General features: G+C 51.8%; 2 protein-coding genes across 2 annotated transcripts; one reads left to right on the forward strand and one right to left on the reverse strand.

The window, feature by feature from the left end:
• Positions 1–256: 256 nt before the first annotated feature.
• On the reverse strand, positions 257–8,911 carry UBE2Q1 (ubiquitin conjugating enzyme E2 Q1). The gene is made up of 13 exons (XM_082614653.1): positions 8,465–8,911; positions 6,095–6,199; positions 5,656–5,760; positions 4,975–5,025; positions 3,244–3,384; positions 2,935–3,019; positions 2,605–2,665; positions 2,323–2,413; positions 2,154–2,212; positions 2,024–2,072; positions 1,648–1,743; positions 1,207–1,273; positions 257–752 (listed from the first exon to the last, which is right to left on the reverse strand). Exons 1-13 carry the CDS (start codon positions 8,789–8,791, stop codon positions 721–723), a joined length of 1,269 nt encoding a protein of 422 aa, XP_082470779.1. The 5' UTR covers positions 8,792–8,911; the 3' UTR covers positions 257–720.
• Positions 8,912–18,165: 9,254 nt separating this feature from the next.
• On the forward strand, positions 18,166–25,654 carry CHRNB2 (cholinergic receptor nicotinic beta 2 subunit; the record flags this gene model as incomplete). Its single annotated transcript, XM_082614777.1, has 6 exons — positions 18,166–18,229; positions 19,453–19,598; positions 19,787–19,831; positions 20,249–20,358; positions 21,167–22,139; positions 25,484–25,654. The coding sequence occupies 6 exons, from the start codon at positions 18,166–18,168 to the stop codon at positions 25,652–25,654; spliced, it is 1,509 nt and encodes a 502-aa protein (XP_082470903.1).
• Positions 25,655–27,590: the final 1,936 nt, after the last annotated feature.

A 27,590-nucleotide genomic window follows, 5' to 3' on the forward strand; every position in this document is an offset into this window, starting at 1 on the left:
CTACTACTTTGTGGTTCAGCAGGCCAGGCTCTGCATTCCCAGGGGTACAAGTGCTGGTCACTCCAGAGGCCTTCAGGGGCGAGCCAGGTGCGTGCTTCAGCTCCACCTTTCTCTGGCTTTAGCAGCGAAGCGCAGCCCCTCATAGCTACCAAAGCCTCGGAGGACCTGGTGTCCCTCCCCCACTGCTCAAGTAGTTCAGGAGTGGGGGTGGGGTGGGACGTGGGGATAAAAATAAAGATGAGTCAAGACCAGCATCTTCAAATTAACAAACTGTAATTGTTTTCCCAAAGATACATTTTTTTTTTCATACACATCCATCATACACTGTAACCAAAAAAAGCAGTGTACATGAAATAAGAGAAAATAAATTAAAAATCCATAGCATAGGTAAGGAGGCTCTAGTCTGGAGCACAGCTGAGTTTCCAGCAATATAAGGAGGCTCGAAAGTTTCTTTTATAAGAATGCCTGCTAGCAAGGGTTCCAGCCAGGTGGTTGGTTGGTCTGTAAGTCAGTCTTGAGTACTTGAAACAGTTCTGTGTTTGTTTGTTTTTTTCCTTAGCGTTTAGAATAGCCATCATTGTCCTGCAATAGGCAGAGCTATCACGTCCAGGAAAAATGAGGGGGGGAAACCACAGAGGCAGCGTGAGATCCAAATACAGCATTCAAAGGTAATTGGTCCAGTGGTGCCTGGGGAAGGAAGAAGGGGATGGCACTCCCGGGTTAGCCATCTTCCTTCGGGGGTGTGTACCAGCCTGCAAAGAAACCGAAGAAAACAGTGAGGTGGAGGCGGATGTCCACCCTCCCGGCCCCCGTCACTGAAGACATCTCCAGGGTCAAAGGTGAAAAGTCTAGAAAGGGCTCCCCAGTGCGGGGAGAAGGTGTACGGGAAGGTAAGAAACTGCCTACCTGGAGATAATAAGGAAAGGGAGAATGACGCGCCCAACCTGAGATGGCAGCAGAGTGAGATGAGCGTTCTCACAGGGAGGTGGGCAAGAGGGGCGGCGCTATGGACCGCCGGTGCTTTACTGGAGAAGAGGTGGCAGACGTTAGCCTCCACCTCACTGACTTCTTTGGAGAACAGGGGCAGGTGCTGTGTTAATGGGTGGTAAACGCTCGGAAACCAAAAGGGGTTCTTGCTGTTTGGCTGGAAGTGGAAACCTCAGGCTGGGCAAAAGTCCAGATCTTGAGTTGTGGTGCCAGCCTCACCGTTTTTTTCGTGGATCTGCACCAAGGACTTGTAGGACTGCTGTGCTCTTGTCAGGCTGTATTGAGACTGGGGAGAGGAAGCCACTCAATCAGGCCACCAAGCAAGGCCACCTGTGGCCTTGTTGCCACCCAGGAGTCCCAGCTCCCAGCGCCATGCTCTGCTGACACACTAAATACCTTCCACCTGGGAGGTCCCCTCAGGGCACAATCCCCTAGCTTTCCCTTTCCAGACCTGCACCCTCCCCAAAGTCCTAGGCTGCCCCTCAGACCAAGGCCCTGCCCCTGTTCCCACTGCGGGCATCCTAGGCCCACTCATCCGATGCTGCCAGCCCACAGATTTTATCCTCTCAGTCCCTAAAAGAAGGCCACCTTGGCCTCCTAGTGGCCTAACGCGTGTAGGGCTCCAGCCGGTCCCACCAGGCCCAGGTCCAGGCTCCTTACTTTGTTGGCTCCAAACTGCACTCGTGCTTTTCCCTTCACCAGTGTGGCACTGATCTGCATGATCACTGACTCTATTGAGTAGGCACTGCTCCAGCCCTAAGTAACAACAGGGACAAAGCAAACAAGCCAGGAGAGTTTCCAGAGAAACCTTACGCTTGTTCTCCAGAGAGCAGCTGCACCTATAGAAGGGCCCCTGCCCTTCACTCCCAGAATGGCCATCACCTGTTTGCCCAGGTCAGTGGGTACAGGCCCTGCGAGGCAGAATGAAAGGGCCACGTTGTGCCCATCGCCCAACGCGGGGGGGTGGGGGAGGGTGGTTAAAGCTCAGCCTAGCCCTGCCCAGGCCAGCCAGGCCAAGAATGAGAGACAGGCTCACCTGCTTGGTGAGAAGTTCCATGCAGATGGCACCTCCGCCCAGAACATACCTGTAGAAGAAAGGTTAGTCAGCTGTGACTGGCAAAAGCTCCCCACCCTTCCTCACCCTCTGCCCTTACTGAGCTACTCACCCTCCGGACAGGACTGGAGACACAACCCTGACAAACGGCGGGTCAAAGGGAAAGTTATCCTGAGAGAGACAGAGGCAACGATCAGGGAGGGGAGGCCAGTGCCCTCTGCAGCACTGTAAGGTGGAGAAGGAAGCCTAGGCCAGGGACGGACTTCAAAGGAAGACCTTACTTTAAAAGAAAAGTTTAGTAGGATGAAGTCAGCTCCTTCTTTCTCTTTGAGGATCTGGAGATCGTTGTGCAAAGCGCTGTCCTGGTCAACTCTAGGAAGCAACGAGTTCAGGCTCAGCTCCAGGTCCAGCTCAGGAGCCTCGAGGCTCCCACCAACCCTGGGCGAGCAGCAGAGGGCCAAGCCACTGCCCACGCCCGCTCCCTGGGACGGCCCCGGAGACTCCCACCACAGTGGCTCCACTCACTATTCCACTTCTTTTCCAATCCCACAGTTCCCACTCACTTGAGGAGTTTGACATTCCAATCATACAGACTGTCATTCACGAGTTCGACTGCATAGTTTCCTGGAAGGAGGGAAGAAGATGGGTGTCATTAGATGATGGTCCAAGTGGCGAGTGGTCCCCGATGCAGATCCCTCTCCCATGCTGAGAGAAAAAAAGGTCAAAGGCTCCAGGTTCACCCCAGATAGACATGCATCCAATCTAAGCCACTGGAGTGGGGGGTGTTCTGTCCTTGGCCTGAAAACTTCATAAGCATCCGTGCATCTGCTGCCACCATCATGTCCTTCTTTATGAGAAGCTCGTGTTCAGAACCCTCTCTGAGGCAAACTCACCGCCTTTGAAACTCTGTGATCGGTATATATCCCTGAGCTCCTTCATCAGCCGGTCAGTAGCCTGCACCGAGCCAGACACCGCACCCTACAAGGGAGGGATGGAGGACAGAACATCTCATGGTCATGTGCTTAGAAACACCATACTATACCTCAGGGGCAGTCTGGCAGCCAGGATTTAGGCAAGGATGAGGCACACCCATAACCCACCCGAAAGTGGATTCTGTTCCCCAGACTGATACTCGATGCCTACCACCTCCCAGCCAGCACCAGCCGACCCCTTGGCCCAGCTTCTCCCTAGAGGGCACGTACATTTAAGTAATCTTGCCTCTGGTTCTTTTTAATTTTCTCTAGTATGGCCAAGTTTTCTTTTCCGATGCCGTCATCTTCAGATTTCTTACCCTCAGCTGGCTCTTCTTCTTTCATTTCATAGTGATCTAGGTCTTCTGTGTCCTGGGGGAGGTGTGGGGTGGGAGTGGGATAGAAGAGGAGAGAAACCAACACACGTTGTGGAGAGGGGCCATCGCCTTCCCAGTCCCACTGGACCTAGAGCTGCAGGTCAAGGAACAGTAGTCTATCTGGCAGGCTAATGAGTAAAATACCCTTTCCACTGCTGGAAGACTCCCAGTCCCATTCCCTCCACAATCTAAAGGCTGTGGCAAATCTCTCCTCCTATTCAATTCTCAAGCTGCAGAGCCGCGTAAGGGCCTAGGGAAAGCGAGCAGGCTCAGCCCTCTTGTTCCCCAGACCTACCCTGCTCCAACCATCCCTAAAGCTCTCCCTTGGCAGCAGAAACTCTTCCTTAATTCCTAGAATGACTTTGGCCTGACGCTGTGACTCAAAGCTCATGTTTCATCAGGTGACTTTTGTACCCAGGAGTTCCCAGGACTCCAGGTCTAAAGGAGAAAGCTGGATCAGAAATCTCCTGCCTTCCCAAGTGCTGGGCCTGATGAGGTATGCAGAGGTACCCAGTGCCAAGATGGAAATAAGGAAGGAGGTCCAGAAAGGCAGATGGTAGAGGTCAAGAACAGAATTAGTCCCTATTTGCCCTGCTCTAAGTGAGGAAGTAGTTCACTGTACATGGGGGAGGAGCCTATAGCCAGGATTCAGCCCCTCTCAGTCAGACTTGGGAGGGCTGTCCGCTGTCTGAGAGGAGAATGTTTCAGGTATCCCCAGCCCTTTGTGAGGCTTAAGACCCTGACAGAGTTACAGAAGTTGCAGAACCTGGGATGTTAATTCAGTGCAGAGAAACAAAGTGATCAGTGATCTCACTCTAGCAAGATACGTTAATACTAACCTCCTAATTACTACATTAGTTGTTGATATCTACTGAATGTTTAATTATAGGTCAGATACCATACTAGATGCTATACACACTAGCTCATTTAATTCGTATAACCACCATGCCGTTATTCTATCACTACCCCCATTTTACAGATGAGGAAGCTGAGGTCTAGGTGAGGTTAGTTATGATGCCCAAAGTCACACACCTCTTAATAGAGCTAAGATGTGAATCAAATTCTGACTCTGAAGTTCAAGTTCTTAACCATTATGTTATATTCTGCAAAAGTATGTTTTTAGAGAATATATCAGATAAATTATTTAGCATTTATCATGTACTGAATGGAGCATTTTACATGCAATCCCTTATTTAATCTTAAAGACAACCCTATGTAGTAGTTGTTATAATCACATTTTATAAATAAGGAAAACTGCAGCTTAGTGAGAGTAGGTAAAATTCCCCAATCAAGAGAGTTAGGAGATACAAGATGCCAGCTCAGGTCTGACTACAAAGCCATCTGCGATTAACTTCTTGACTATTCAGTATAAACAGATTTGCACTTAACTGTCTTCAGCGGTTGGATATGGGTGCCCTGTCTCCTCCTCTACTACACTGCTGTTCCTCCAGGTCAGTAAATCTGTCTTTATTTCCTTTGGTATTTTTCTCTCCCCAGGTCTAGACTGGAGCTCTGTACACAGTGGAGACTCAATGCTGCTGACGGAAAGAGCTTCCTACCAGTGCCGCCTTGGGTGGAAGCCTACCTCAGGCATCTCTTCATCTTCATCTTCCGAAGATACATCTTCCTGTGTACACTGCAGTGGGGAGGGAAAAGAGGGAGGTCAGACCCTGGTGGTTTCCTAGAATGCAGCCTCTGACCTACTCCCCTGAGCCTCTGGGTCTGGAAGCTGTGTGCCTGGCCATAATGCTACCAGCCTCTCCATCAGCCAGAACTGAGTGGAAGCAACAGCCTAGGGAATGACTTCACTACCAGCCCATTATTCCTCTACCACCATATGCCAAAGAATAAAAGAGAAGCACAATGGCTGTTTCCGTCACCTAACTCACAAATCCCAGTTTTATCTCCTCAAGAACCCCTCCTTTACTAAATCATGTCTAGACTGATACTGCATTCTTGGGTCTTAACAAGGGACCTCGGTCCCCAATGGCTACCTACTGCTAATGGTACAAATCCCCCCCTCATCCCCCCATGAGGGATGATCCCGCCCAGAAGAGTGAGTCTTGATCAGAGGGGCGAAGCTACTAGTGCCCCATTTAGCTAGATTCCCACCTGGAGAAGAGGCCAAGAACCATGATACGTGTACGTGTTTGGAGTAGGGCTGGAGAGAAACTACTGCAGGTTCACCTGAAGTAACATGCATTTTCTGAGTGCTGTCTGTGGGGCAACTCTGCATAACAGGGTCCAAAGCCCCTCCATCGCTCACCTGCTCTGCTGGCAGGGGCTGATCCAGCATCTCCACATCTGGATGCTGAGGGAGGTTATAGAGTTTACACAGGTCGGAGATGATCCTCTTCAGATGCTGCAATAGCTGGGGGTAGGGGACCATAGTGACATCAAACACTCCTTCCCCACTCCAATCTGGACAGGTACATAGGTGAGCTCTTGTCTCAGCCCCCAAACCGGTAACTAGTTCTCTAAAACTCAGACCATACGGCCATGGGGAGGAGCTTAGGGGACGAACCCTGGGACTGGTGCAAGGCTCTCCCTCTGGTTTCAGGAAGCAACTCCCCTAAGACGTCTGCCTCAAATGTACAGGCTACTGCACCACCCATTTTCCAGAGACATCTTTCACAGGATGTTTTCATGGCATGGGTGTCACAGGAGGAAAATGCACTCCCACCTCAACACCCTGGCCCCCTCACCAAAGTATTCCCTTTCTTTATGTCCACCAGCCTCTCCAAGACAGCAGCCAAGTTAGGGTCATCGGACTCCACTGACCAGATGGGGGGCACAGCAGGGTATGACTCCTAAGGGGAAAAGAGCAGGGAGAGCAGTCAAGATGGGAGACTGGGGAAAGCTAGATTTTGCCTGCCTTCCATGCACCAAGACTTCTAGCCCCTTTGCTCTCCACCATCCCCCCCGCCCCTCTCCCCCCAAACACACACATACAAGCCCAGCGCAGCAGGTCATTATCTAGCCAAGCAGCTTCCCAACAAATCCCAGACCAGGAGAAAAAGTCCCTGGGAGGACCCTTTCCAAGAAGCCCGGTCCCTTTCTTTATTTTCTCAAGAGTAAACATCAGAGAAAGCAGCAGAGCCAAACCCTGCTAACAGTGAGGGAGACTTCCTATCTCCTGTGCTGCCCCTACAAGTTCCAGACCTGAAGTTTTCCCACACCCAACACAGAGGCCCCTGACCCTCCTTAACCAGTTGAGGAAGGGATCACCTCATCACAATCACAATGACAGAAAAAAAGCAAAGACCACAGATTACTTTCATTTTAGCTGGGGAAGGAGGGATTAGAAACTAGATTATGTCTCCAGAACCTAAACGTAAAAGGGTAACAGGAAGAATCTTCCCACCTCACTCCCAACAGAACCCCTCAAAGGCCACTTCTCCCCACCTCTCCCTTGGGAAACTGCCACCCTCTCAGTCCAGGCGTAGGCTGTAGGGCTCCACATGGCAGGCTGGGAGAAAGAAACCTACGCTACTAACATTCCCAGCATTCCTGAGCCACCGGTGCCAAATGCAGCCTGACCAGACTCCCCCTCTGCCCAAACCAAGGGGGCCAGTTCAGGCCAAGTCTTCTTTATAGGGGCCACAGAGAGTCTGACTGAGAATCTTCTAACTAACCTCCTTCCAGGGACAAAGACAGTAGATGGCCTCTGGCAACTGGGAGGGCAGCTAGAAGGGGGCAAACCTACCCTTAAGGAATTGGAAGCATAATTCAGGTACAAAATCGACACCTGAAGTTTCCACATATGCCGAGGAAACCTTATCCTCTTCTACCAGGGGTCTTAACTCTGCCATGGCTCTAATCCTCAATGCTGGAGGAAAACAAATTATCAAAGATGCTCAAGTCTTCAGCTCATGGAACCACACCGAGTCCTTCAATCTCAACTTTTTAGTACGAAAAAAGATGGGAGAGGAAAATGGAACACACGAGTTTTGGGGGCGTGGGGGACCATCCAACCCAAGCTGAGGCTTGCCTCACCAAACCTTGACCTGGTTTGATGGAAGAAAGGGATAGAAAACAAGGACCATGTAAATTGAATTCAGGCCCCAAAGTGCCACACAATTCACAAGTCTGTCTTTCCCCAGACTACTCCCATTTGCAGTGTGCCTGCCTGGATAAGTACTGTCTCCTGGCTTGCTATCCAGTGCTCCCAGCAGGGCGAGAACACTATCACACCAGGGGGTATCGATCACTGTAGGTGCTATACCATGCGGTATCAGGCATTCCCAGATTATCAGAGGCCAACCCTCTTCACAGGATGTTTGAGGGTAGCCTAGGCAGGAGAGGTAAGGTGTCTCCTAGTCCTGCACGCCTAGGATGGAATGATGTTCGCTGGGAGAAAAGGAACTGTTACCGCCCAGAATAAATGGGACAGCCCTTGCACATCACCATCATTAGCAGGAAAGGCAACAACCCAGGGCAACTGGAGCTATCCATAGAGAACAGGAGGGGAGTGGCAGCTACCAGCTGGGGCAAAAGGAGGAGAGTTAGAGGTTACACCAGAATAAAAGGGAATCCAAAGGAGAGGAAGAAGAGGAGTCACGAAACTGCAAACCATCACTTGGTAAAATTCAGAGAGCAAACAGGAGTTGAATGAGAGATGCCTGGGCAGGGATCTCACAGGTGGCAACGTCCTAAATCAAAGGTACTACTGAGAAGGGGGCATCACTGAAACCTGCAGAGGTCCAAGCCAGGTCCTTCCAGCTAAGGTCAATGCAGAGACATGGAACCTTAAGATGACAGTGGTGGGGACAGGGGCATTCCCAGGGGTCAAGGTAAAGTCGTGAAGTAGCCAAAATGAGCCAAAATCATGAATCTTGGGATGTGGGTGGGTTAGTGAAAAGGGGTAGTCGAGGCGCCATATGTCGGGGTGTCCCTGACCATGAAGAGCAGAGATTCTGGGTGCACAGCAGAAACAAATGTAACCTGGAGAAAAGGAGCCGAGCCCAGAGAGGGGATTCGGCCTCCCAGGTCTTTCGAGAGCAAAAAGCTGTGTGGGGTGATCCTGAGTCCCAGACAAGAGCCCCCCAGAGACGCGCACGCGAGGGTATCCTCACCGTGATGTTGCAGTGGATGCGGACGGGATCCCCAGGCACCGACCCCCGTGGGGGGAGATGCGGTCCGGGCGCGGCCCCCGCCCCGGCCCCTCCGGCCCCAGCCAGCAGGAACTCGCAGCTCAGCTCGTCCAGGCAGGCGCTGGCAATGCGGAAGCGCTCGTGGCCGCGGTGGAAGATGGACTCGAGCAGCTTCAGCTCCCGCCTCAGGCAGGGCCCCGGCCCCGGGCCCCCCCCCGGGCCGCCCCCGGCCCCCGGCGCCGCCCCCTGGCCCCCCAGCTGCTGCCCCGGCCCCGGCTGCTGCTGCCCCTGCGGCTGCGGCTGCTGCATCCTCCGCTCCGCTCCGCTCCGGGGCCGGCGGGCCGGGAGCCTCCGGCCTCCGCTCCGGGCTCCGCCGCCGCCGCCGCCGCCGCCGCCGCGGTCCGCACTTCCTGATCCCCCCTTCGCCAAGATGGCGCCGCCGCCACCTCCGGGACAGGGCCCCCCCCCCCGCTCTCCGGCCCCCCCAGCCGCCGGAAGCCGCGCACCCCTCCTCCTCCTCCTCGGCGGCCCCGCCTCCGTCCCCCTCACGTGACCTCGCTGCTCTGACCTCCCTCACGTGACACCTCTCTCCTTCCCGCCCCCTTGTTCTCCCCTGCCACCCAAAACATGTGACCGGGGGCTTCGGGCTCGCAGCTTTCAGCGCCTCAGTGCGTGTTTACGTACGGCGTACGTGCGTGCGAGCCACGGCTCTCGCCGCCTCTCCCCTCTCACGTGACCCGGCGCCGCGTGCTCCCAGGGGCTACCTGCGCGGGACCCTGTTTCCTGCTTTGGGCCCCTCTTCCCCTGCCCTGAGTCGCTGTGAAGGTGCCGGGCGCTTGGTGGGCAGAAAAGAAAGTGGGAGAGCTGCGGACGCCGCTGTACCGTATTTATCCTGCGCTCACACGCCTGTCCTCGGCGCAGGGTCCCTGATGCTTTGCCCCCTTGGGGACACACTGAAATGATGGGCGTGTGATTGGGGAAGGAGCCAGGGACCCGGTTACAGGAGGCTTGGGTTATCGGACGTTCCGTGACCTTGGATTAACCACCTTCCCTCAGTTTCCTCATCTGTACGATGACTTTGATGAGGATAATAATGCTTGCTTTGCCTGCTCCCAAGAATTGGATGCGAGGAGATCCCGAAGGGATCGGTGGTCAATTAATGTACGACGGGTAGACGATAGCTCACTCTTCGCGCTTATCAGATTCCTTGGGTCTGGACGAAGGGGGTGGGGAGGGACGACATGGGCTTCCTCTGCCGGATCTTGAAAGGAGAGCAGCACTAGTCTAAACCATTGGTTAATGGTTGCCTGGTTAGGCAATAAGATGAAAGGAGACCACAATCCCAGTCTCAAGTCTCACCGGCTAACACCTTGTCGCAGTGGTACTGGCATTGCCGGGAGTAGGTGGCAGTGCCTCCGGGGCCTCGCTAGGTGGCACTATCACAAAGGACAAAACTGGCTGAGGTTCCTCTGCCAAGGGCTGGTGTTAGCCCGTGGTAGGGCCTGATGGATTCTACCGAGCCAACTCGGCGCTTGAGAAGCTGGCCGGATTGCCACCTTCTCCTTTCACTTGGACTGAAATGAGTTAGCCTTTGTTGGAAGCTGACTGTGCACCTCGGTTCTTTGTGCTGGGCTATTCATTTATATTGTCAGTGGCGGTTGATAAAGGCCTTTTGCTAAGCCGGGCTCGGTATTCAAAGATGATTGAGATGTGCTCCTGGTCCTCCTGGGGCTCTTTATCTCCTTTGGGAAGGCTGAACAGTTAGCTACATGTCACCTCTGTGTCTCAATGTGCAAGTTGGGGGCATAAAAGGCTGTGGTAAGAATTCCCGTTAATTGAACTATATTCAGTGTCTTGTAATAACCTATAATAGAAAATAATCTGAAAAAGATAATGATATATATCTGAATCACTTTGCTGTATACCCAAAACTAACACAGTATTGTAAATCAATTAACATCAATTAAAAAAGAAAAGAATTCCCGTTTACTGAGCACTTCCTGAGTCAGGGTATCCTGCAAATATTTCTAACCCACCCCCCGCCCCCACCCCACCTCCCAGCCAGCAACACTGCAAGGGAAGCATTTTTATCCCTGTTTTACAAGAGGGGAAGAGGAGTGACTGCCCAAGGATTTACAGCTAGTAAGGAGAGTTCCTGGGCATGTCTCCAAAGTCCATGCCTTACCCATCTCTGCCTTCCTCTGATGCTTTTTCCAGAAGTTTTCACATGTCCACTGACTCTAGCCCTTACCCAAGAAAACCACAAATGCAGCCATTTGGATGATCCTGAATTCCATATTTTATAAAGAGTTTTAATTACAAGAAAACAACATGATGAAACAGTCTCACAATGTTGCACAGACTCTAAGGCCCCCAGGGAGGAAACTGAAGTCGTGGTCACTGGGATGAGCTCAGTCGCTTCCTCTGCTGGTGTGTTCAGCATTTCAGCTCTCTGGCTGGGAGAGTCCTCTGGCATCTAGAAGCCTAGTGGGGAGTCATACCTGGTGTTCTGCTGAGATGTGTAGGGCAGGCACATTAGAAATGGAAAGGAAGTTATGGATATATTAATTTAATGAACACTTGTGTGCTAGGGGAACAGGAGTGAATAAAACAAAAAAATCCCTGCCCTCGGAGCTTACATTCTGTTGGGGGAAACAGACATGATAAAGGTGGAGTTGACAAAGCAAACTCATTAGAGAAGAACAAATATGTACTGAGCATTTGTGACACGTGATGCACTGGGAATGCAGCACTGAGCGAGACAGACCCAGTCTTCACCTTTTCCATGTATTCAGGCTGGGAGGAAAGTCAGATACTTCATGAGTTGTTTGTTACACATCCATCCACTTAATTGCAGTTATGGTAAGTGCCTCAAAGAACAAGACTAGAGATCTGGGAAGGCCTCCCTGAACAAGTGATATGCTAAATTCTGAAGGTAAGTAGAATTACCTAAGGGAGGAGAGACTGGACACTGTCTGAGGCAGAAGGGGTGGCATGTGCAGAGGTACTGAGGTAGGACTGTGGCAAGCTGGAGGAACGGAAAGTAGGCCTGTGTCTAGGGTGAGGAAGAGAGTGATGCAGTTAAGCTAGGCAGGGGTTAAGTCTTGGCAGATATTCAAACCCATGTTTAGGAACTTGGGCTTTATTTTAAGATGCAGGAAGATCAAAAAGTCCCTAGAATTTTGAGAGGCTCTGGATGCCTGGGTAACTAATGGTGGTAGTGCTAACAGAGGGTAAGACTTCTCAAAGGAGAGCTAAACCTTGTGGGAAAGGTGGAGAGTTATAAACACATTGAGTGTGTGGAGGGAGGGCGACGTGGACAATCTCCCAGACATGCAGTGGGGTGTGGGTTCTGAGTTTGGGAGAGGCAGAGCCACAGGTGTTAACGAGAGAGTCAGCTACAGCTCTCCTTTGAATTAGACCCTAAAGGGGGCAGCACAGCGAGTGGAAAGAGCATAGACTGGGGAGTCAGACAGAACTGGGTTTAGATTTGAGCTTCTCTGCTTTGGTAGCTCTGTGACCCTGGGCAAGTTATTTAATTTCTGTGAAACGCAGTTTCCTTATCTGTAAAATGGGTATGACACTCTGACTTGCAGCGTGGGTCACTGTGCCCGTGTAGATGAAATGGGATGTGTAAGACGACCAACACATCTTACGATGCTGGGCACGTAGTACATTGCTCAGCAAATGCTAAACCCTGCAACTGCTATGATTACTGTTATGCCACAAAGTCAAGAGGTGCTCACCATTCAGTAGACATTTATGGAGCTTTGTCATGTGTCAGACACTGGTCGAGGTATGAATATACAGCAGTAGACAAACAGTATCCCAGCTCCCACGGCACTTACATTCTAAGTGCAAGGAGTTATGAATAAAATAACCAGAGGAATATCAGACTGGTAAGTAGAGGCAAGGGATTAAAGTAGGGTCATGTGTGAGAGAATGACTGGGGGTTACTTTAAGTCCAGTAGTCAGGGGAGTTCTCCCTAGGGAGGTGGGGTTTGAGCTGAGATCTGAGGAAGAGAAGGCAGGCCTGGGAGGAACTGGCAAAGAGCATTGCATCAGGGAGAGTCAACCTCCAAGACCCTGAGTGAGAACAAAGGTGGTGTGCTCTAGAAGCGGAAGCTCATGAGATACCGGCTGAGAGCATGGGCTTTGAACCCCAGCTCTGCCAGCTGCTAGTGGTGTGACCCTGGGTAAGTTCCCTAGCCTGTCATGCTTCACTTTGAGCATCCCTAACATGGAAACCACCCTACTTCATAAGGTTGTGGGGAGGATTACGTGAGATAACACATGAAAAGTGCTCAGTCCAGTGCACACAGTAAGAGCTCATTTTTTAAAAAATAGAGGATCAGGGCTTCCCTGGTGGCACAGTGGTTGAGAGTCGGCCTGCCGACGCAGGGGCGTCGGATTCATGCCCCGGTCCGGGAAGATCCCACATGCCGCGGAGCGGCTGGGCCCGTGAGCCATGGCCGCTGAGCCTGCGCGTCCGGAGCCCGTGCTCCGCAGCGGGAGAGGCCACAACAGCGAGAGGCCCGCGTACCGCAAAAAAAACAAACAAAAAAAATAGAGGATCAGCATAGCTTGAGTCTCATAAAAGAAAAGAAAGAGGGGTAGGAGATGAGGCCAGTGAAGAATAGAGACCACAGTAAGTTGTTGGGTTTTATTCAAAGTACAGCAGGAAACCATTGAAAGATTTTAAGCAGGGAGTGGCATGATCTGATTTCAAATATTAAAAGGTCACTCTGGGGAATTCCCTGATGGCCCAGTGATTGGGACTTGGTGCTTTCACTGCCGTGGGCCCAGGTTCGATCCCTGGCGGGGGAACTAAGATCCCACAAGGTAAAAACAAACAAACAAACAAAAATCACTCTGGCTGCTCTATGGAAAATGAATTACAGAGATTTTTTTTCTTCTCCAAAAGGTCATGTCTTATCAGAGTGAACAGATGCACTTGTTTTGGGCAGAGTGTGCAGCCTTCTCCTTTAAGTTGCTCCCAGAAGCACAGCATTCTGTCACTGACTCAACAAACGCGTCCTGAGCACTTGCTCTTTGCCAGGAACTGTAATAAACACTGGGAGTGCAGAGACAAGTAAGCTCAGTCCCTGTGGGGAGAGCCTGGCTTGATTCCTGGCTCCTCACATGACAGCTGCTACTCATGTTATCATTTTTGTTGTATTTCTTACCCCTGCTCTTAGGAGCAGGTGGTAATGGATGAAGTGGAGCCAGATGTAATCAACTGTAATACAATGTGACAAATGCAATAACAGGGATGAAGGAGGGTAAGGGCCTTGAAGGGTGCTAGTAGTCAGGATTAACTCCCAAGAAAGAATGTGAAAGTAGAAGTTACTTAGATGGAAATGGGGGGATGTTTTTAAAGATGTTTTTAAAGAACTGGCCCTAAAGTTGAAGGAGGTTGGGCAGAAATGCCTAAGACAAAGGAGGAATGACTTAGGAGAAGAGGGGAAGAGGACAAGGAAGGGGCTCAGCACAGGCAAGATCGTAGAGGTGTTGGTCATGGGTGCTTTAGCCTGGGGCCCCAGGGTAACCCTAATAGTATCAATCCTTCTGGAGGTCAGTTTAGCAATAAATGATTAAATAATCAAAAAACTAAAAAAAACCTTTGACTCAGCAATTTCACTTGGAAACTATTAAAGGTATGTGCAAACATTTACCTAAAATGGAATACTATGCAGCTGTTAAAAATAGTTATCAAAGAATAATTATTGGTATAGAGAGATGTTTCAGAAACAGTAAATGAAAAAGGAAGGTTACAGAGCTATTTTACAGTCTGCTCCTTTTTAAAAAGTAAATGAAAATACATATATTTGTACACCAAAAACATGAACAAGAATGTTCATAGTGGTATTATTTTTAATAGTCCAGAAGAGAAAACAACCCAAATTTCTATCTGGTGGAATGGATAAACAATGGTATATTTACACAGTGGAATAGTCTACAGCAGTGAAGATGAATGAACTACAACTACATTCAACAATGCCCTTGATTCTTACTAACATAATGTTGGGGAAAAAAAGAAAGCCCACAAAAGATTACGATTCCATTTAGATAAAATTCAGCAGGCAAAGTTGATCTATGCTATTAGAAGTCAGAATAGTGTTTACTTTTTTTTTGGTCATTTTTTTAAATTGTGGGAAAATACCCATAACATAAAATGTATCATTTCAACCATTTTAAAGTGTGCAATTCCGTGGCATGCAATACATTCACAAAGTTGGGTAACCATTACCTCTGTCTAGTTCCAGAACTTAAAGCAGTACCTCTTAGGCAGTCATTCCCCATTCCTCCCTCCCCACAATGACGTTATTTTCCAAGAGGAGGGAATAATGCCTGGAGGGAACAGAGTGGGGGGCTTCTGGATATTGGTAACGTTGTCTTTTTTTTTTAAATCTAGGTGGGAGTTACACGGCTGTGTTCATGTTGTGAAAATTTATCTAGCTGTACATTTATAATTTACATAATTTTTGCATGTATATTATATCTAAGTACACACAGATAAATGTGGAGATATACTGTATATATATAAAATGCTAACAGCGATTTTTTTGCTAGGAGGTAAGATTATGAATCTAGTTTGTGTTTTGCTAACTTGTGTTTTCCAATTGCTCTTTATGGATATGTATTACTCTGGTAGTAAGTTTTTAAATTTAAAATATCTTAAAGGAAAATAACATTGTAATGCCTTTCAAGAGAAAATGTTCCTTACCATCAAAGGCACTGGGAGTGTCCTGCCAAAACCTTGCCTGGTCACTATTTTGCCTGAGGGCTGATACTCCTTTATGTATCCATCACCCTGCATGGTTCTGGACCTGTCCTCTCTCCCTGGTGGATATGGAAGGGGTGTGTGTGGGAGACATGAGGGAGTGAGGAATGGTGTTCCAGTTCTCCTCGGCCACTGAGTGGTTGTGCTCAGAGGACTCACTCCCTGCCAGGCTGGAATTAAACTTGAAATAAAAGCTGGGGAATTTGAAAAGAAAAGGTAGAGGTCAAGGTGAACAGGCTGCCCTGACTGACCTGAGAGGAGCATCAGGGAGTGACCAAGGGCTTCAAGCAAGCAAATGACTTTCCAGTCTATCAATACAGAGACAAGCAACCACTCCAGAGAGAGATTTTCATAAGAGAAGACTTTCACAGCCTTCTTCAATCACCCAGCTTCCACCAAAAGATGAAAGTACCATCTACATGTAAAGCTCCCTGTCTCTCTCTTTCAGGAGTTTGAATGCCTTTTTAGCCACCTTTGTCTTATTGGCTTTCTCATCTTTCCAATCTCAATTTTCATCTCCATCCCCTCCAGGCACTCAGGCACTATGAACCTCTTTGTCCTCTGTGCTTCCAAAGCACCTTGTTTATACTCTACTAGAGCAGCCACTGCATGGTGTAACAAGTCTTTGCCACCAAATTGTGATCTCCTTAATTGCTGGGACTAGGTCTTTTTGATCACTGCTTCAACACCCATACAGTAGATACCCAACAAACGTTGATCTGAATTACTGAAGGGGGTGTCTTCTTCCCATCTTTGACCCTTTTCCCAAGTGGAGTGACTATACACATTCCTTCCCTTTTCCTTAAGGCTTTTATTCTCTACATCTTTTGTTGGTTCCAAGATTTCTTGAATTCTTAAGAGATGATTACATGTTTACACACACACATGCCCTGGAGCTTGTGGTGCAGCTTTATGGCCACTTCCATGTGCATTATGGGGCCTGTAGTCATCCCACGTCCTCTCCAGCCCTTTGCTGATACTTGTCTTGCTTTTCCGCCTCAATTCCAGGAACTAAGTACATGTAAGTAAATTGCTTTTGGCTGAGCTTTTAGAGAGGAATTTTCCTCTACATGTTAAAAGATTACAGTCCTATACCAGCCCTTTTCCTTATTTGTTGAGCCCTCACAATACACCAGACACTGTGCTGGTTCATGATCTAGCAGGATAGACAGCCACCACCTTAGATTGATTTATTTACTCATTGATCATCCTCTGGAAACATGTTGCAGGGCACCTGACCTAATCTTTGGTCAGGCATAGCTTCCTTGAGGAACTGACGTTTCTGCCACGTGTACAAAGTAAAGTAGAAAGTGGTTGAGGGGAAATGCATGATAAAAGAATCAAGGAAACTACATGTTTAAAAGGCCCTGAAGTGCGGAGGTTGGGAGGATCTTAAAGACATTGCCAAGAGGAGTGTGGGGCTGGGGGTAGTGGTCCAGAGGAGATTGAAGAAGTGGGCAGAGATGGAATAAGACAGTGCCTTGATGTATGATAAGGCTGCTTTAGTCAGGAATCTTTTGGTTGAAAATGACAAAAATCCCCCTAAGAAAAAAGGGAAACATTTATTGGCTCAGAAGTTAAAAGTTCAGGGCTTTCAAGATCAAAGATGTCATTGAGTTTTGACACCTCTCTCTGTCTCTGTCTCATCTTTGCTTTCCTTTGTGTTAGCTTCATTCTTGGGCTGGCCTCTGTGAAATCATCCTCTGATCCCCCCTTGTCACACAGAAGCCAAAGACTGGAGAGGAAGGGAATGTGGGTGAGAAAGACTAATTGATAAGGGCCATTTACCCTTCCACTCTTTTTTTTTTTTTTTTTTTTTTTTTTCTTTTTGCGGTACGCGGGCCTCTCATTGTTGTGGCCTCTCCCGTTGCGGAGCACAGGCTCCGGATGCGCAGGCCCAGCGGCCATGGCTCACGGGCCCAGCCGCTCCGCGGCATATGGGATCCTCCCAGACCGGGGCACGAACCCGTATCCCCTGCATCGGCAGGCGGACTCTCAACCACTGCGCCACCAGGGAGGCCCTACCCTTCCACTCTTGAAGGTCACCTTCTCTTCAGGAGATGTCCACATGTCCCCACCTTAGATTCCCTGGGGGAGGGCAGGAAGCTTGGCCTTCTACGTTGGTAGAGAAGGAAACAGGTGAGGGGATCCTGTTTCCAGACTCGAAAACTGTTTGCATTCTTAAAATAGCAAACCTACAGCCCCCTGTCTCTTTCTCTAAGGGCCTAAAATGCATTTTTTGGGCTGCATCCTCAGCCTTCCCTGGAAGCAGGATCATTTGGGCTTGGTAAGAGAAAAGAAAGAAAGTGGGAACTCCAGAAACTCCTTCCGACTCCCACCCCCTCATTCTGGCCCTCGGTCCCCGGTGCTTAGTGGGTCCTGACCTGTTTGTCTTACTCGCGCTTTCTTCCGGAGCCTTTTCAGACTCCTCCAGGGTCCTGTCCCAACTCAGGGGCTTCAGAACTCCTCCACTGTCCGGTGAGCCGCCCTTCTTCCGCCTCACGTACACCCTAACTAAGCAGGACCAGCAGAAGAATACCCAACCCAGGGACCCCTTTTATTCTGAGCTCTGGCGCTTCCGCCTCCGGGGCGGAGACTCCTCCCCCTCACCGTCCCAATTGTATTCCCTGGAAGAGCAGCCGGAAAAGCCTCCTCCTGCTCAAACCGGGATAAACGAGACGCTGGTTCCTTCTCGCAACCAGCTCTCTGAGCCCTGGGAAACGCCGTGGCGGTCGGCACTGCAGCATCAAAGGCTGCGAGCACAACCTGGGCTCAGCTCCAGCTGGGCGCGGGCGGTGCGGGAGCGGCTTCAGCACCACGGACAGCGCCCCGCCCGCGGCCCTCCGGCCTGCGGCGCGCTTCGGCAGCTTTAGGCGAGCCGGCGAGCTATGCCAGAGGCATGGCCTGGCGCTCGGGCCCCATGGCGCTGCTCCTCAGCTTTGGCCTCCTCGGGCTGTGCTCAGGTAAGGACAAGTCGCCGCGCTCTGTCTCACTCAGTCTCGAAGGTGTACGGGAGGGATCCCTAAGGCGGGGAGTCTGTTAGGGGTTAGGGGAGAGACCCCCGCACTGCAGGGAGTACCTGGGAGACTGAACTGGGAGGAGGACATACCCGAAGTGATGCTGGGAAGAGAGGGCAACCTGGGCAGGGGTGGTGGAGAGGGTGTGGGCACAGAGAGGAAGGAGGGAGGGGATCCCCAGGCTATCTGGAGTGGAAGGAAGGGGAGAGTCTGATTGCAGCTGAGATGCCATTTGACTTCTTGTGAAACATTATCTCAAGACAATCTACCTGGTTCAGCACCCTCCCTTGGCTCTGCATCATTTTCTGTCCCTCATATTGGACTCCTGATTTTGCTCACTCCAAAGGGGCAAGGCAGGAGGGGGAAAGAAGCAACTTCTCAACTCTCTTGTAGGGGGGACAGGAGACTCGGAAGGGAAGAAGCTCTGCCAGGCAGAGGGCCAGGGAGGAATCTCTGAGGGGGTGGGGTGCATTCGTGCAGGGTTGCAGAAGGAGATAGAGTGTGTGGTGGGGCAGGTACAAAGGGAATATACAACGAAATGAGCTTTCCATACCTGCCTGCAATCTCATGAGAGGTGGGCTCCCGTAGGTGCGCAACTTGGGACTAAATATATGCCCTGACCCAGAGCTCAGGCAGCCCACCTCTTCTACTCCAACCCAGGACCTATGGGGGGAGGGGGTCACGGCCAGTCACATGTAGAGGCACACAGCGTTACTTGCACACATAGATGGGCATGGACTGAGGAGAAAGGCTGTATGGTGGGGCATGAATAACTGTTCCCCTTTCACCACCCTCCAGAACCTTCCTTGAATGGTAGGTATCTTCTAGGGGAAGCCATGGAGACAGAAATGTCAATTCTTTTGAAACCATCCTCTGAGACCTTGCAGGAAGAGCAGGGTCTCCACTAATCCTTGCAGAATGGGTTCTTAGTGGGGGACTGTGGGGGGCTGTCTGGGCTCCTTGGTCAGTGATCTCAGAGAGGGACTTCTCTATGAGGGGCCTCCATGGGGTAACCTAAGCATTTTGCTATATCCTTAAGGATGGGGCTGTGGGAAGCTACAGCCTCCTGTTTGGGCCTATGTTGTACCTCTTGCCTAGGGAGAGTGGGATCCTGGGTGGGACCTCCTTGCCTATGTACTTACCTCTTGCCCTCTACCCATACTACCCAGGAGTCTGTGGTACAGACACAGAGGAGCGGCTGGTGGAGCATCTCCTGGATCCGTCCCGCTACAATAAGCTTATCCGCCCAGCCACCAATGGCTCTGAGCTGGTGACGGTACAGCTCATGGTATCACTGGCCCAGCTCATCAGTGTGGTGAGTGAAGGTCCCAAACTCTCTGCCCAGCTACTGAAGTCAGCATAGACAGAATGTGTTTGTGCTTATTCTTCTGGAGTTCCCAAGGCTTGGGGAGGCGGGGGAAGGAGCCTGGGTGGTGTAGTGGGACCACAGGCTTGAGGGGTGGGGGTGGGGCACTTCTCAGCAGCTTCTCTTCTTCCCTGCAGCATGAGCGGGAGCAGATCATGACCACCAATGTCTGGCTGACCCAGGTTAGCACTCTTCCTGTCCACACCCCTGGGCTTCTCTTTCCTCTTTTTTTTTGGGGGGGGAGGGGCATGTGCTTTTCCCTCTTTTAATGTCCTCAAGAGAAGCAGAAATTTATAGACTTTGGAGTCCTAAATAACTGTATTTGAATTTTGGTTCTTCTACTCACAGCTCTGTAACTTTGAATCTGTTAAACTCTGCAAGATCCATTTTCTCATTTGTAAAACGTAAATTCTAATATCTTGGCTTGGCTATGCAAATTAAATGAGAAGACACTTTTGCTGGGCAGAGAAGTCACTGTGGGGATGCAATGACTTTTCAAAACTTCCTCAAGCCAGATAGGCCTCCTCTTATCCCTGTCCTTGACCTTGAGCCCCTCCCAGGGCGGAGGTTGGTGCTGCCTCCCTCTCTCCCTTTCCCAGGAGTGGGAGGATTATCGCCTCACCTGGAAGCCTGAGGAATTTGACAACATGAAGAAAGTTCGGCTCCCTTCCAAACACATCTGGCTCCCAGATGTGGTCCTATACAACAAGTAGGTGACCCTGGAGGGATGGGAAGGCTGGAGGAGACCATGGGAGTACTCAGGTCTTGGGGAAAGTAAATTAGCTCATGCTGGGGGACAGAGGGACTTTTCATTGGCAAAGATAAGTCACTACCCAGACAGACAGACCCAGACAGACAGACCCAAACCAGTGAGGTATAATGTGGACAGCCAAGGTAACTTGGGCCATGGCCAGCTCCCTCTCAGCCAATTAGGACTCCCAGTGTTTGGAGCTGCAGTGGCATAAAAACGAGGATTGACAGACCCCAGTGCCTAAACTGATTCAAGAATAGGCTCTCCAGGAGGATTGGGGAGGGTCAAAGAACTTGGAGGTCCCAGTTTCTCCTCCAGGTTCCAGCCCCACTCCTGAAATAATCCCTCTTATCTCGAAGACCCAAAGCCACAAGTCCATAGCCACTAGGGACCATCTCCTCCTCCCATCTGCCCCTGTCCCTCTCCATTGGTTGGGGCTCCTCATTCTGGCCTCCCTGGCTCCCCTAACTTCTCCACCTTCATGTGGAGCAACCATCTTACAGAATGCATGACAAGTAGCAGATGTGCCCCCCTCTTCATCACTCTCTTCTGTCTCTGAGGCCTTCTGACCAGGACACCTCTTCTCCTCACCAACCCACCCAGATCCCCTTCTTGCTCAATTCCTGCTTCTCCTCCCTAGACCCCTGGATGGCTACCCTCTTCCCATATATCCCTTAGGCTTTCCTCTCTTCCCACTCAGGGCTGGGTTGATGGGTGGGGTGGAGGAATGCTTAGGCAAGGGCTGACTGTGCTCATCCCTTGGCAGTGCTGACGGCATGTACGAGGTGTCCTTCTATTCCAATGCCGTGGTCTCCTATGATGGCAGCATCTTCTGGCTGCCGCCTGCCATCTACAAGAGCGCATGCAAGATCGAAGTAAAGCACTTCCCATTTGACCAGCAGAACTGCACCATGAAGTTCCGCTCGTGGACCTACGACCGCACCGAGATCGACCTGGTACTCAAGAGTGACGTGGCCAGCCTGGACGACTTCACGCCCAGTGGCGAGTGGGACATCATCGCGCTGCCGGGCCGGCGCAACGAGAACCCGGACGACTCCACTTACGTGGACATCACGTACGACTTCATCATCCGTCGCAAGCCACTCTTCTACACCATCAATCTCATCATCCCCTGCGTGCTCATCACCTCACTAGCCATCCTCGTCTTCTACCTGCCCTCCGACTGTGGAGAGAAGATGACGCTGTGCATCTCCGTGCTTCTGGCGCTCACCGTCTTCCTGCTGCTCATCTCCAAGATCGTGCCGCCCACCTCCCTTGACGTGCCGCTTGTAGGCAAGTACCTCATGTTCACCATGGTGCTCGTCACCTTCTCCATCGTCACCAGCGTGTGCGTGCTCAACGTACACCACCGCTCACCCACCACGCACACCATGGCTCCCTGGGTCAAGGTCATCTTCCTGGAGAAGCTGCCCACGCTGCTCTTCATGCAGCAGCCGCGCCACCGCTGCGCCCGCCAACGCCTGCGCCTGCGGCGGCGCCAGCGCGGGCGCGAGGGAGCCGGTGCCGTCTTCTTACGCGAAGCCCTGGGGGCAGACTCCTGCACGTGCTTCGTCAACCGCGCGTCTGTGCAGGGCTTGGCTGGGGCCTTCGGCTCGGAGCCGGCGCCGGCAGCCGGCCCCGGACGCTCCGGGGGGCCGTGTGGCTGCGGCCTCCAGGAGGCGGTGGACGGCGTGCACTTCATCGCGGACCACATGCGGAGTGAGGACGACGACCAGAGCGTGAGTGAGGCGCGGGGACTCGGGCGTGGGATGCGGGCTGCAGGGCCCTCGGTGCCTGCGCAGACAGACACCGAGGAGCTAACGGGAGTGCAGGATGCGGGCAGTGAGAGTCCGGCCGGGGCCTGTGGGCCTGGGCGCTGGCGTGGCCTCTTCTCTGACTTCCGGGAGGTGGCGCCGCCTAAGTTGCGGTTGGTACAGGATGACCTTGCGGCTTCCTGAGGACTAGTATCCAGAGCGAAATGCCTCAGCTGGGGCATCGTGAGTGTCGTTAGTGTTGGGAGGGTGGCCAGGAAGTGGAAGAGGCCCTTCTGGGTTTGCAGCTGGCCCGTGGCTCTGACCCCAGACCCCCCTCTCTGCCGCTTGTACTCCCAAGCCCATGTTATTAACCTGCAGCTCTTAGCACAAATGGAGATGAGTCCTTTGTGTGCCCCGCGTCGGGGGGCAAAACTGAGGGCAGTAGAAAGTGTGTATGGGAGGGGTGGCGGTGGTTAAGAGGTTCCACCAGCTGCTGGGAAGAGCACAGAGTCCCAAATCAATATCCTTTTCCTGCTCTTCTGGGTCCTCAGGGGATGCCCTTGTGAAATATTTACAGAGGTGGGGGCAGGTGGAGGCGAGGGTTTTTAAGACCCACCCTGAGCTTTCTGCACACTGGTATCTTTCTGCAGTGACTCCCAGAAGGGGAGCACTGAGCCAGGGGATGGGGGGGAAGATGATGGGTTGACTTCCCCCCACTTTGGGCTGTGGCTGGCCCCATCCGGCATCAGTCTTTGGGTACCTGGCTGGTTCCAGGCTGTGGCTCAGCTGTTGCTCTGGTGACTGGCCATGTTTCCACTGGATTGCAGCCATTCCAGCTTGGGGGATGAGGAAGGGTGGGCTCCTGCACTACCGGTTTTTTTTTTGTGGGGGGATGCTTCAGAGCCTGCTGTTTCTGTTCCCTGGGAGGGCAGGAGCTGAGGCTTGAGCTAAGGAGCAAGTTATGGTCCTGAAGGAAGAAGAGAGGGACCAAGTCATGAGGAAATGGGGTGGGAGCCTCAGAGGTGGCTGAGGCCAAGTGGGAGATGCCGGTGGTGCAGGGGGTTGACCAGCTGCGTCACTGCCTCCGCCTCCCCCACTGCAGTCCACTCATGTAATGTGCATTTACTGAGTTAGGTGATGAGGATGCAATGACCTACTTGGATGCTTCACAGGCATCTCAAACTTAACATGTCCCAAACTGAGTGTTTAATCTACATCCCCACCACCAACTTGCTCCTCCTCCAATCTCCCCATCTTTTAGTAAATGACATCACCATCCACCCAATGGTTTAGACCAAAAACCTGGAGTCATCCTTGACTCCTCTCTTTCTTACGTCCCCCACCATCCAAATCATCAGAAGTCCTGTCCTGTGGAACCAACCTCCAAAGAGATTTTCAGCTTCCTTCTTTATTCACCATCTCCATGCTGCCTCCCTGGCTGTAGGCCTCTATCAGCTCTTGCCTGGACCAGGGCAGAGACTCCTAATGGTCTCCCTGATTCAGTTCTTGTGCTTCTCCATCCAAACACACAGTGTCTCCCGTGCACTTTGTGCCATCTCTCCCCTGCTCAGGTCACTGGCTTATGGGCTCAACTGTTCTAAGCCAGCTAAGCTCTTTCCTGACTCAGGACCTTTGCACAGATTGGTCCCTCTGTTTGGAATGCCCTTCTTTTTTTTATTACTATTATTATTACTGTTATTAATTTTTGCACTACTGTTTGAGAGTAAGTTGTGGACATAGTGATCCTTTATCCCCAATACCTCAGCTTTTCTCTCCTGAGAACAGAGATATTGTCTTGCATAACCCAGGCTCAGTGATGCAATTCAGGAAATTTAGCATCAATACAATACCTTTATCTGATATAAAGTCCATACTAACATTTTTTCAGTTGTCTCCGTAATGTCCTTTGTAGCATCTCCCCCACCTCAATCCAGGATCTTGAATTCCACTTAGTTGTTCTGTCTCTTTAGTTTCCTTCAATCTGGAAGGGTTCCTCAGCTTTGTCTTTCATGGCATAAACATTTTTGAAGGGTACAGGCCAATCGAAGGTCCCTTGGTTTGGGTTTCTCTGATGGTTTCTGATTGTCTCAGCTGGCTCCTCCTCACTTATCAGATCTTAGCTTAAGGTGTCACCTCCTCAAAGAGGCTTCCCCAGATCACACCCTGAATTATATCTCCCCCTCCATTTCTTCGTCCTTTGTTTCCATATAAGCACCCACCAATGTGTAATTATTTTTGCTAATTTTGTGTCCATCTCCCTCAGTAAACTGTAAACTGCAGGATGTGTTTGTCTTGCTCTCAGTCACATCCCCAGTGCCTAGCATGGTGCCAGGTACATAGGAGGCACAAGTGTGACATGAATGAATCATTATTCAGCTGCTGACTAAAGGAAGGTGCACAGTGCCTCTTCCCATCCCCCCCGCTGGCTGGGCTACAGAGGAACATGTGTACAAAGGTCCAGACTCAGGCCGGAGTGGAGCAGCTCTAAGTGGAGGCCAGGCCTCCTGCAGTCCCTGTGACTGGCTCCCAAACCCACAGAGGTTATTTTCTTCTGGACGGGTTTGTTTACACCTGAGATCTAGTCCTCACCCTCTGGGGCTGTTGGATGGGGCTCCCCAGGCAGTCATATAAGGAGTGAGGCCTGCAGAGGCAGCCATTCATTCACTAATTCAACACCCGTTTACCAGGAACCCTGTGTTTGAGATGCTGGGATTACAAAGATGAATCAGATCGGGTCCCTCTAGTTTAGGAGCTCATAGCTTAAGTGGCGGGAGGCGGGCAGGGAGGAAGGAGGGGACAGGCATACAAATTGAAATGACAATACAGTGCAGTAAAAATACCGTGATAGAGACGTGTACACAGTGCTGAGGGAACCCAGAGGAAACAGTGGTTCATTCTCATCAGGGGGATCAGGGAAGCCTTCATAGAAGAGGTGACATTTGATTTAGGCTTTGAAGGATGTGTAGGAGTTCACAGGTAGAGATAGGGAGGACTGGAATTCTAGACCAAAAGGAAACCCAAAGGCACAGGGACCTGAGAAGACAGACTGGAGTTTGGTAAGGCTGGGTCAGAGGGTGGAAGATAGGTGGCTGGCTCATATTTGTCATGGGTGGGTCTTGATTTTAGACTTGGGAGTTTGGGTGGCTGCTGAAGGCAGTGGGGCCACTGGAGGCTTTTAAGCAGGCAAGACTGGGGCCATGCTTTGGAAAGGTCACTCTGGGGTCGTGGAGTGAGAGGAGTGATGTGTGGTGGAAGCTGCTTCTACCTGATCCACTCCCCTCCTGTATCATGTGATTGATACCGGGGTCTCCTTCCTCTCCTCTGTCCAGGTGAGTGAGGACTGGAAGTATGTCGCCATGGTGATCGACCGTCTGTTCCTTTGGATCTTTGTCTTCGTCTGTGTCTTTGGCACCATCGGCATGTTCCTGCAGCCTCTCTTCCAGAACTACACCACTGCCACCTTCCTCCACGCAGACCACTCGGCTCCCAGCTCCAAGTGAGGCCCTCCCCAGCTCCATGCTCCTTCACCCCTCTGTTGTACAGTACTTTTGGGTCGAGGAGGGATGAGTGAGCTACCAGAAAGAGGGGCGCTGCCCCCACAGACCCCTCTTTTCACTTCACCTGGAGCTCGCCCCCCCGCCATCACCAACCTGGAGGCTGGACCAGCTGCGTCGTGTTCTGGCTGCTCTCCTCCTCTTGTACCAACCCAGGCAATAGTGCTGCTGGTTGAGCATGAAGGCTGAGAAGTGGAGGATGGAGTGGTTGGAGGCTTCCACCCTGAGGAAAGTGTGATGGGGAAGGGGCCAAGAAGGGGACAGAATCAACGGCTGCCTCCAAGTCATGGGAAAAGGGAGGAGCACGGGGGCGAGACAGGGGCTCCGACTCTGTGCTGGGCTGGCCTGACACAATGGCAGCTCAGAAGGGAAGAGCAAGGGGAGAGAGGCCTGGGTGTGACCTGATGTCTGTCCCTGCTTAACTGGACAGCAGCTAGCTGGGTGGGCCTCACGGCAGCCAGGGGTTCCTGCCCAGAGGTTAGCCTGGAGCTGAGGTCAGAGTCCTGAGCGAGGCTTCCAGCTCAGTCCCACAGCCCCTTGCTTCTAAGGGCCCCAGAGTTCAGCCCCAGGTCCCCTTCTCCCAGTGAAGATTCTCCCTAGACTTCCTTTCTTGCTCAGGCCAGGGTGTGGGGGGCAAGGCTGGGTATTAGGGCAGCCTTGGAGTTCTGAATCCTTGGGTGACCTGCTTGGAACTTAAGGGCCAAATTCTTGAACTGTGTGAGTTCAAATTCACAGGCTGTTGCTTGGCTGCAATTTGAACCGACTGGTCATTGGAATGAGTAAACTAAGGGCATTAGCTTTAAGCAGACCCAGCCCTCTTGCCCGCAGCAGAGCAGGCCGGGCAGGAGAGGGCTGCCTGTGGAGGCCAGCCCAGCAGGGTGTGAGTGGCCAGAACTCTGCCATATCAGCATGGTTCCTGCCCCCTACTTCTGTTCCTGGCTCCATCCTTCCTGCTCTGGCTCCTCCTCTTGCCCCGCCCAAGCAAACCTGAGCAGGGTTGAAGCAGAACTTCGGAAGGACAGGTCTGCTACTGCCGGTCTGCACAGCGGAGTGTACACAGAGCCCAGCCTTCGGCTTCCTGTCCTGTGGGTCCCTGGAGGGTGTATCCTGACGCTGCTCCCAGGGGCCAGCTGGAGGCCACCTTGCCTGTTAGCCCAGGAAACAGACCTCTTCAGGGATCACCTGCCCTGGCCCCCACCACGTGACTGGCTCTGATCTGTGGTCCCAGCCTGGGCTCAGTGCTGGGCCATCGGGGTCACAGAGGGGTCCGTCTGCCAAGCGCACCTGAGGGGACTGCCCGACACACCGTGCTATTCTCTGGAGCCTGGCTGGACGCCTGCTTCTGCAGGCACCTCGGAGGTGGGGAGACAGCACAGGCACAGAGCGCTGGACAGGGAGCAGAGTCTGAATTCTGGTCCCTGCTCTGCCACTACTCTCAGCCATCCTGAGCAAGTCTGGCTAGGCCTTAGCTTCCTCATCTATAAATCGGGGATAGTAAGGCCCTCTTCATGGGGTTGTTGTGAGGCAGGAGTGATGTTTGTGAAAAAGCCCAGGGCTGTACCTGGCGTAGAGTAGATGCTTCGTGAATGTCAAGTCTGAGAGGTGGTCAGAGTCGACAGGTATGGGCTTACCTGCCTTGTCATGTCACTCTTCCTTCCAGACCCACCCATACCCTGGAGAAGACAGCCCCCGGAAACAGGGATGGGGTCTGGGGGAGCTGGAGAGGAGCAACACAGGGAATGCTGGGGTGAGCCCAACAGGTGGGCTGCCCTCTGGAGCCTCTTCAGCAAAGGTTCGTTCCATCCCCGGGCTAAGCTCAGGCTCCGGCCTCCCTTCTGGATCGGCTCCTCCTGACACAGGTGTGTGCCCAGGCCCCCGGGTG

The sequence above is a fragment of the Mesoplodon mirus genome (assembly GCF_964341445.2).
Source record: "Mesoplodon mirus genome assembly, chromosome: 3".
Taxonomy (NCBI): Eukaryota; Metazoa; Chordata; class Mammalia; order Artiodactyla; family Ziphiidae; genus Mesoplodon; species Mesoplodon mirus.

Bases quoted from the DNA above. Each gene is read 5' to 3' on its own strand.
- UBE2Q1 (XM_082614653.1), bottom strand. From the start codon at position 8,791: ATGCAGCAGCCGCAGCCGCAGGGGCAGCAGCAGCCGGGGCCGGGGCAG. The intron at 6,200-8,464 runs GTGAGGATACCC...TTTTCCCCTTAG, and splicing joins GCATCCACTGCAACATCACG to GAGTCATACCCTGCTGTGCC. The intron at 2,213-2,322 runs GTAAGGTCTTCC...TGTCTCTCTCAG, and splicing joins TACTAAACTTTTCTTTTAAA to GATAACTTTCCCTTTGACCC.